We start from the raw sequence: 10,236 nt of genomic DNA, 5'->3' as shown, positions 1-10,236 counted from the left end.
CGCCTGACTCCCAAGCCGCCTCCTGACTCTCCGGTTGCTGCCAGGCCGACGCCCGACTCCCAAGCCACCTCCTGACTCTCCAGTTGCTGCCAGGCCTACGCCCGACTCCCAAGCCGCCTCCTGACTCTCCGGTTGCTGCCAGGCCGACGCCCGACTCCCAAGCCGCCTCCTGACTCTCCGGTTGCTGCCAGGCCGACGCCTGACTCCCAAGCCGCCTCCTGACTCTCCGGTTGCTGCCAGGCCGACGCCCGATTCCCCAGCCGCCTCCTGACTCCCCGGCCAATACCAGGCCAGACTGGGCCGACCCACAGGTGGAATTAGGGTGGGACCCTCTAGGCCTTGCCCTAAGACCCGCTCCTTGGGTCCCTGCCTCAGTGTGATTTTCCTGGCTTTATTTGAATATGTATTTGTTACTAGGCATGGATGATGCTGTATATCTGTATTCAATACTACTACAGTAAGTATCCAGTAATCCAAGTATTATTAACTGGTGTCGATACTACTAAATATTTATTATGATAATTATTATTCTAAATATACTCCGGTTTCCCCCCACAGTCCAAAAATATGCTGAGGCTAATTGGAGTTACTAAATTGCCCATAGGAGTGCATGTGTGAGTGACTGGTGTGTGAGTGTGCCCTGCGATGGGCTGGCCCCCCATCCTGCCTCGTGCCCATTGCTTCTGGGATAGGCTCCGGACCCCCCGAGACCCAGTAGGATAAGCGGTTTGGAAAATGGATGGATGGATGGATTATTCTAAATATTAACATTATTACTCTCAAAACGCTGTTGTATATCTAAAGATAAAAATAAGGAATCCTATTACTTAAGGTAGACATCAGATTTTTTTAAAAGGTATATCCCCCAGTTATATAGGGACCAATCATAGTTTATCAGAGAAATATCATACAGTATAAAAAAATGGTATAAAACATAAATTTATGCCGGTTTGCCAAATTTATAAGCTGACTGGACAGTGTTAGTGAACCTCACGAAGAGGTAACGCTGAATTCAAGCAAATTTTGTTTCACTTCCAAGGAACAACCAGGACCAGCTACCACTATACTGTATGAGCTACCACTTCAAGTAAAAAAAAAAAAAATGAAAAAAAGAAATGTGCACAGAGATCTTGTCTTCTGGTAGAATGCAACGCCCACTAACAAATTATAAAGCGGTGGAACACGCCGAGGAGTCAGTTCTCTGGGAGGCCGGATGAGACGCGGTGAGAAACACGGCCAACGACAGACATGGTAAGCGGCGCATTTCCATCACCTAAGGCTTTTGCCATTTCAGAACTGCGCGCAGCTCCGGGAAACTTAAAAAAACTTTTTTGTCTGTTACCAGGGGCGTCACGCATCCCCCGTTTTTATGAAGGATCATACCTAGACTATAGTTTAGCCTAATGAAAAACAACAAAACAAATACTAAATGATTACTGATCGCCATCAGTGTGAACGGAGTTGTGCATTTGAAAAGGTGTTGAAACTGCGTATGATACTTAAAAGTACACATTTCTCAATGTATTACATGCTTCCAAACACATATTCGCAGAATTTCTAGTTCAATAGCTTTATGGATTGCGAACTGATTCTCGTAGCAGTGGACTTGGGTTAACAACCTTTCAATGGAGATTTAACAAATAACTTATACATACACAACTGTCGGCCTATATTCCAATCACATCAGTGTTAGTTAGGTCTTTAGTAACATATGGACACGTTTCAGATACTTACTACATCATTACTTAACAGGGGTAGCCTGAGTCCGACTTTTAGACATTGCCTGACTTTATTTGAGCGTTTAGTCCACATAGCACCTTGTAAGAACAGCAGGTGCGGTATCGCTGTGGTGGTATTAATGCCAGCAACCAAAGAAAAGTTAGTCTTATATTCCACATTCGGTTTTACGGCTTTTAATATCTTTTAACAAAAGTAAAGTATGCAAACCCCTTGGGTTTTCAGTTTATGTCTGTAATAGATGTTATATTGTACCTATATTATATGCAATGGGGCAATACATGATTGGGTTAATAGCTCAAAAAACCAAATGAGACGCGCGGATCCTGCAAAGTGTGCTTTGAACAGTGGATCCTGGGGGACAATACACCTCCTTTAGATTTACTCCTTTAGAGTAATAGTTATTAATAACAATGTTGTATCCGTATAATCAGGGACTTAGGTTTTATATTAACACGGGAGGTTAATTGGGGTCATGGGTGTGACGTCGCGTCACTTTATAAAACGATTCTGTTGTCACGCTCTAAGTAGTTCGTTTACCCCCCATAAACTATTGCTGTTATAGTTAAAATATAGAAAGTGAAAATGATCTTTGCATTTTATTGTGATTCATTTTCACTGATACGGTAGTTTAAGTGCGTTAACGTATTACGTAAGCTGAATTTGCGGGAATTGTTTAAATTTCACATAATTTGCGATATTTCGCCACGAATGTCAGCCAATCATCCTAACCTTCCGGAAAGAAACACAACATACATATTAATGAACTAAACGATTCTGAGTTTCTGGCAAACGAGGAACTTGCCTTGTGGTGTTTCCCAAATAAATGCCAGGTCTGGGCCCGGTTTTTGACGCCTCCTTGAATATTCTTATGCAGTAAATGCGAGCACGGCGGGATGAAAATTATGACCAAGTACCGCTGCGTTATCAGTGTTGGTATTTCTGCTAAAATTATGTAATGAGATATATTAATCGTATGTGTTTTTTTTTTGTAAACCAGGGATTACATGTGATATTACTGAGGGGGATGACCCCCCCCCCATCTCAACATTGAGGGGGAAGTGCCCCCCCCCCCCCAATCTACGCCTATGAGTATAATAATGCAATGGGGCAATATGTCAGGATCTCTCTGTCGTGTTCCCGTATGGCCACCAGAGGCCAGTGCTGGTCATTCCCTTCCCTTCCGTTTGTGCCTAATGATGTCACCTACCTCTCATTTGCCATCATTCCTTGTGTGAGTGTTTCCTGTATTTTAGTGCTGGTATAGCTTCCTGGTTAGGGCCCCAAGAGCATGTGACTGCAGAACACTGGGCAGCTCCACTAGGAGGGCGTCCACTCCCAGGCTGGACAGACTATATATTTACCAACAAATGGTGGAAAGGAAACTTGGACCCTTTGTTTTGCAAATGCGATCCATGTGAGTCACGTCTGCTACTCAAATCCAGAATCAAAAGTTCTTCTAGCAGTGTGTTCTAAAGAAACATATAGTACACGGGTTGGTATACACTATATTGCCAAACGTTTTGAGAAACCTCCCTTTACACACACGTGAACTTTAATGACATCTCATTCTTAATATATGGGCTTTAATATGGAGTTGGCCCACCCTTTGCAACTATAACAGCTTCAGCTCTTCTGGGAAGGCTGTCCACAAGCTTTAGGAGTGTGTTTATGGGAATTTTTTTGACCATTCTTCCAGGAGAGCATTTGAGAGGTCAGGCACTGATGTTGGAGGAGAAGCCCTGGCTGCAGTCTCCTCTATAATCCTCTAATCTCAAAGGTGTTCTATCGGGTTGAGGTCATGGTTCTCTGCAGGCCATGTTGGAACAGGAAGGGCCCATCCCCAAACTGTTCCCACAAAGCTGGGAGCATGAAGTTCTCCAAAATGGCTATGAATGCCGCCTCTTAGTTCGCTGGAACTAAGCAGCCAAACCCAACCCCTGAAAAGCAAACCCCACACCATAACCCCCCCTCCACCAAACTATACACTTGTTACAATGCAATACAATGCAATACTTGTTACTATTGGCAAGTACCGTTCTCCTGGCAGTAGTCAAACCCAAACTCATCCATCGGATTCCCAGACAGAGAAGCGTGATTCATCACTCCATAGAACATGTCTCCACTGCTCTAGAGTGCAGTGGTGCCGTGCTTTACACCACTGCATCTGATGCTTTGCATTGCACTTGGTGATGGTAAGGCTTGGATGCAGCTGCTTGGCCATGGAAACCCATTCCATGAAGTTCTCTAAGCAATGCTCTTCAGCTACTCTGAAGGCCACACCAAGTTTGGAGGTCTGTAGCCATTGACTCTACAGACAGTTGACAACTCTGCACACTGTGCGCCTCAGCATGGATTGTCCCCGCACTGTGATTTTACGTGGCCTTCCACTTCGTGGCTGAGTTGCTGTTGTTCCCAATTGCTTCCACTTTCTTATAATACTACTGACAGTTGACCGTGGAACATTTAGTAGCAAGGAAATTTCATGAATGGACTTATTACACAGGTGGCATCCTATCACGGTACCGTGCTTGAATTCACTGAGCTCCTGAGAGTGACCCATTCTTTCACAAATGTTTGCAGAAGCAGTCTGCATGCCTAGGTTCTTAATTTTATGTAACTGTGGCTATTGAAGCGATTGGAACACCTGAATTCAATGATTTGGAGGGTTGTCCCAATACTTTTACAATATAGTGTATCTTAATTAGAAAATCAGTAACCGGTAACTGTGGTTTTGGTAATCCGAAAATATTTGATATAACAAATACTATCAATCTGTGTAAATTGATAAGACTCAGTTATGAAAATTAGAAGACAAATTGTGTCCCGTTATAATTAGCCTGACGTGACATAAAAGCATCTTAAAACTAAGAACGCAATAATGTTAGTTTGACATTAGTCTCAGATAATGCCACAGTGCACTTTGCAAGTAAGCATTTCATGTGCTGCTTGTGAAAAAGATTGCAGTTCCAGTACATAAAAGATGGTCCAAAATTTAGACGTTTGCGGATGTGTGTGTTTTTGCATGAGTACTTAATTCAAGAGGTTATGTTCCATATAATAAATACAAATATTTCATCAATGCTTGTACCAATGTATGTAAATTTATTACTGAGTTGTAAAAGTTACCCCTACAGTATAAGACACTTTATGCATGCCGTTATAATTACCCTGACGTGACACTTAGTGTTTTATCATTTAAGCTTTATCATATGAAAGTACACGCAAATAACAAAAATATTTGTGGGGGTCGCAGATGGTTCGGTATTTCGGATATCTGCAGTACGTCTTGGAAAGGAGCAATATTTTTAATGGGTATAGCACATAAAGTATTTGGAAAATGCACTGTGTCGTCTCAAAACACCATACGCAAATGTACTTATATTCAGAAACAAGGCTTCCTTTTACAGAGGTGGAGATTTCGGGATAAAGAGTCACAGTCACAGTGTACTCAACTGGTTGGTTGAAACAAAATCTTGGTCTGGATTTGTACTCTCTGGACCAGAAATCTCCACTTCTGCTCTTTTGTACCAACCGGTATCTCGACCAGGGTTGCCAGCTTTGGTTAGCTGACTGGCGTGAGATTTTCAATTAAAGACAAGAAAATAATCTGTGCTGCGTGATACAAAATTAATTATCAATACGATAAATCAGTCTCTATGGGCATGACCGTCCTGTCTCTTAAATGAGGTTTCTGCATAAAATGTGCTTCCCGTACATTTGTTTGTGTTCCAGCGGCACCTGCTTCTGGTCATGGTGATCATCGAGTGCGGCAGGTGGATGGAGGCACTCGACTTCACCTACTACTACAGATACCCGGCCAGCGAGAGCAAGCTCATGTGCGAACGTTGTCCCCCGGGAACGCACATGGTGCAGCACTGCAGCGCCACCAAGCAGACGCAGTGCGCCCCCTGCCCGCCGCAGCATTACACGGAGGAGTGGAACTACGTGAGGCGGTGCCTGTACTGCCGCAGGCTGTGCGGGGATAATCAGCTGGTATCGGAAGCGTGCTCCGCCTCGCAGGACACCGTGTGCCAGTGCAAACCGGGCTACTTTATGCAGGAAGACTTCTGCAGACAGCATACCAAGTGTCGCCCGGGGTATAGAGTCAAAGTAAAAGGTAGTGTCATACTGACCGTATGGGGTCGAAGCCGGTGCTTATGCCTTCATAATTAAATATTTCTGCAAGCGTCAGTCTCCGGGTATAGCACCCTGAACAGTGTGATTGTTGAAACCCGTACAGGGACTGCTGATGCCGACACAGTGTGTGAGGAGTGTCCGGTGGGGTCGTACTCCCCTGGCGGCGTGTCTGAAGTGATCTGCCGGAACCACACAGACTGCGAGTCACTCCGCCTGCGGACTGTCCTGAAAGGGGTTGCGTGGCATGACAGCCTCTGTGCTTCGTGCGACAGCCTTAAAGCTGGGGGTGAGCTGTTCTTTAAAGTGCAGTGTGGGATTGTGGAAAATAAATGCCACGTGATCATTATCCAAAAAAGCCTTTTAAAATATTAATATATAATTTAATATATCATTAAATATGTATTAAATGTGCATTTGATTCCTTTATATATTCATCTCTGTATATGTTTATATACCAGATACTGAACTCATTTCTGTTAATTCATTCACATTAAGGTGGGCTTGAACTTCTCCGAGGGATCCTTCCGAATTTCTTCAGTTATCACAAACTGAGCAAGAGAACATTGGAAAGATTTGTGAGACGGTCCCTTTACCCTGGAAGGCGACATGGCAGTTTTCAGAATGCGAGTCTGCGAAAGCACCTTACCATGTGGGTTAAGGAGGCTGGGGTGGAGAAGCTGACAAAGCTACCAAAGATGTTGCGGAGATGGGGTCTTCACCATGTAGCAGAAAAACTGGAGAAAAAAATCCGTAAAGTCACTGATATGACTTTATGTGAACATTCGAATAACTGAAACAACACAGTTCTTGTCATAAGTTTAATAAATGAATGTATATCACAACATGCGATTTCTCGTCGGAGTGAAAAGCGGTCTCGCGAAGGTAATTCCGCGAGATCTCGTGACACCTCTACTAATGACACATATTGTATTAACACGAATCGAAAATCCTTTAAAATACATTTAAATAAACTAAATTAAGTTTAATTTGTAATGATTAGAGAGACTATCAAAATAAATACTAACACATAATCAGCTGTCTGCCATATTGCTACCTGCAGTCCCACTCAAAAGTTTGGACACACCAAGCTGACTACAATGGAGATTGCGAGTGTTGGATCACATGGGCTGCACTGTCAGAAAAAGGGGAACAGCCCTGGTATGGTTCTGAACCCTAAGGTACAAGCAGCATTAATGCACCCCTCAATCATGCCCGTACCTATGTACCATTGAGGACACCGAGGTCAAGTTCTCAGTAGTTTTTCTGCAACTCCAATAATTACGATCCATTATGGGACACCTGGGAAGGGCAAACACTTTGGACCTCGATGTTTTAAAAATCCTGGCAACAGCCTAGTCTTCAATGGTACAAACATGTTCCCCAGAGTCAATTTCAGTACCTTAAAAGGTACATTACCTACAGCTAAAGCACATTTGGCAGACCCTTGAGGGTACAGACCCAGTAATTGTACCCTCAAAGGTATATTTTGGACCATGTGGCCACCTGACCTAAACCCAGTAGAGATGGTTTTGCAGGAGTTTGACCAGAGATTGAAAGAAAAGAGGTTAATGATTGTTCAGCATATGTGGGACCTCCTTCATCCATCCTCTTTCAGGCCAGCTAGACCCTGGAGCAATTGGGGTTAAAGACCTTGCTCAAGGGTCCAATGGTGGGATTACTCCACCATTCTAGGGATTTGAACAGGCAACCTTCTGAGTCCCAACCCACAGAGCTGCCCCCCACAAATAAAAACTTTTTTTTTTTGTTTAGTACTTTTTTGGCCAGCACATACAGTAATTTTATATATGTTATTTTATAATTTTATAGCATCCATGTCTTGACAATTATTCTAAAATGCAGAAAACAGTACAAATAATCATATGCAGAAACCTGTGTCCACACTTTTGACTGGAGCTCTATGAGATACTAAAACAATCATATAATATCGGGCTGAAATAATGCTGCTGCTCCAGTTAAAGGTACAAAGACATAAACCGCATAAACCGCATCTGATGAAGTTCGTGTTTTTAAAATATATTCTCATATCAAATCTAATGACTGCAGCGCACTCCAAAAACACGGGACAGCTGAGTGTTCACCACTGTGTAACGTTGCCATTTCTTCTGTTGGCACTTATTATTATTTTGGCACTGAAGGCAAGTCTAACAAGTGAATATTTCCCGCATTCATCTATTATGTTGGTCTTTTCCTCTTTGGCCCAGAGAGAACAATAGCTGCTTTAGCAAAATCCTTTTGATGTGTCGACTTGTCGGACCACAAAACATGATTCCACTGATTCCACGTCGCCGGCAATCCTGCTGATTTTACGTTGGCGAACGTTGTTCTTAAAGTGCTGGATTATCTGGTGCTACGTTGCTTGGCATGCTCTTGCCAGACTGGTGAGCCAATCAATGCATCCTTTCTCTCGAAAGACTAGGCCTTTTTACACTGTAACATGACTGCCGCACCTGTTTAACATCACTTGTTTCACATCACCTAGTTATTTGAACTTGCTGCTTTGGTATTAGTCCTACGCTGCCCCATCCAACCTTTTTTGGCATGTGTTCCACATATCAGTTTCAGAAGAGATGTGTATCTTCACAAAACAATGCAGACATTTAGGTAAAACACGAACGGTTAATTAATTGGTTACTCACTTGAGGCAGAAATGACTTATTAACTCATTTACTACTCAAGAACAAACTAATGCACTAAAATAAGTTTCCCCATGAAATACATGAACTGTCAGGATTGATTGCAGCTGCCAAATTGCTTATAGGTGTACTTGTGTGAGTTAATGGTGAGTGTGAGTGTGCCCTGCAATGGGTTGGGGCCCCGTCCTGGGTTGTCCCCTGCCTTATTCCTGTAGTCACTGTGATGAGTTTCAGATCTCCCACAACCCTGTATAGCCTACTGAGACCCAAGGAAAAAAAAAAGTGATTATTTGTGATTTTCTATGTCTTTGTAGGAAATAAGACATCTTACAATTTAGATTTTTTTCCACATTTATTTTTATTTTTAATATCACAGCATGTCCTCTTTAGTGTACAACAGGAAAAAAATACGTTTTCTTACATCAGTGAAAAGAGGCAAAAACAACATGTCCCCTACAATGGACATAAATGAATGGGTGGGGTCTCAGGGGGCAATGACTAGCAGTTACAGAAGGTGGATTTATTACGGTAATGGGTGGACATCTGGTGGATAAGGACAGGAATGAGTAGGCAGGGGATTTTCAGACAGCGTTCAAAATGAGCTCACCTTTGAGATCATCACCTTTTCATTAACTTCATCTAACTGTTATCAAGATTTAACTCAGTATGTACAGAATTTCAGGAAACCAGGCGTTTCGCTTAGGGAAAGGTTATTGTTCCACACACCATCGCTGCTTTGTTAGGTTTGTGCCAGTTTCTGTCACTGATATCAGTTGATTTATGTTAAAAACCTGCCCAAGGCATGAAGGAGGGACAGGAGGAAAAAAGGGGATTTTATCTTGGTCAGGACAGGTGTGACAGAGAGGAACAAAAGATGTTTACGTGCCATTAAGGATGAAACCCAGAAAGTCATCCTGACTCACTCTCTCGGGATGAAGGAATTCCCCTTACTTTCATTTACTTGCTGCATTATGCTCACAGTCTCGTTCCTGCCGCTCTATTCGTTTCACTTAGCAGTCAGGAGATGTCTGAAAATGAAACAATCCTTTCAAAAGGAGGTATGACAGAGAGGCACCAGGGTGAAACCGAAACATTGATGTGTGTATCTCAAACAGTTCTTATGCTGAGTGAAAAATGACGCATAGTCACACAAGGGAGAGACGTTGTTATGGAAATTTCAGGACACAGGTAATAATTTAAATGTAAAGGTCTGTTTTTTTCAGCGGGAGGTGGGACAAATCAATTAAAGTAAAATATTGGATGTCACATGTGCCCCTGTCCTGGGTTCTTATGCCCCTGGTTACAAGAAAATATCATTGGGGGTAACTGACCACTATTTAAAAAACAGCAGAATGTATGTACTCCATAAGATTCACTGATGAAATATTTGGGACCAATTTTAATTAATATCCAAGTTCTTGGGCCAAGCGGTGGGTGGGGCTAAGTCAAAATTGTGATTAAGTGGCAAGACCAGTATTGCACATGTTCTGGAATGGCATTTTGCAACTCTACATACAGTAGGTGGTTTGTTTGTTACCCTATATTGTACTTAGACAAAAAAATAGGTTATGTGTGCATCAGATACATGCATTAACACATAAGATAAGATAAGCGAGATGCAGATGGATTGTGGTTTGCCATAAATATGGTCCTTTGTAGCACATTTTACACAAATTATTACATACTTCTAAATATCACAACACAA

General features: G+C 42.6%; 1 protein-coding gene across 1 annotated transcript; it reads left to right on the top strand.

Moving 5' to 3' along the window:
• Positions 1-1,175: 1,175 nt before the first annotated feature.
• Positions 1,176-6,719, top strand: LOC125719572 (tumor necrosis factor receptor superfamily member 6B-like). Its single transcript, XM_048994487.1, has 4 exons — positions 1,176-1,251; positions 5,473-5,857; positions 5,981-6,163; positions 6,373-6,719. The coding sequence occupies exons 1-4, from the start codon at positions 1,249-1,251 to the stop codon at positions 6,669-6,671; spliced, it is 870 nt and encodes a 289-aa protein (XP_048850444.1). The 5' UTR covers positions 1,176-1,248; the 3' UTR covers positions 6,672-6,719.
• The last annotated feature ends 3,517 nt before the right edge of the window (positions 6,720-10,236 follow it).

The sequence above is a fragment of the Brienomyrus brachyistius genome, chromosome 23 (genome assembly GCF_023856365.1).
Source record: "Brienomyrus brachyistius isolate T26 chromosome 23, BBRACH_0.4, whole genome shotgun sequence".
Classification (NCBI taxonomy): Eukaryota; Metazoa; Chordata; class Actinopteri; order Osteoglossiformes; family Mormyridae; genus Brienomyrus; species Brienomyrus brachyistius.
This window is presented reverse-complemented; position numbering and strand designations above follow the sequence as displayed.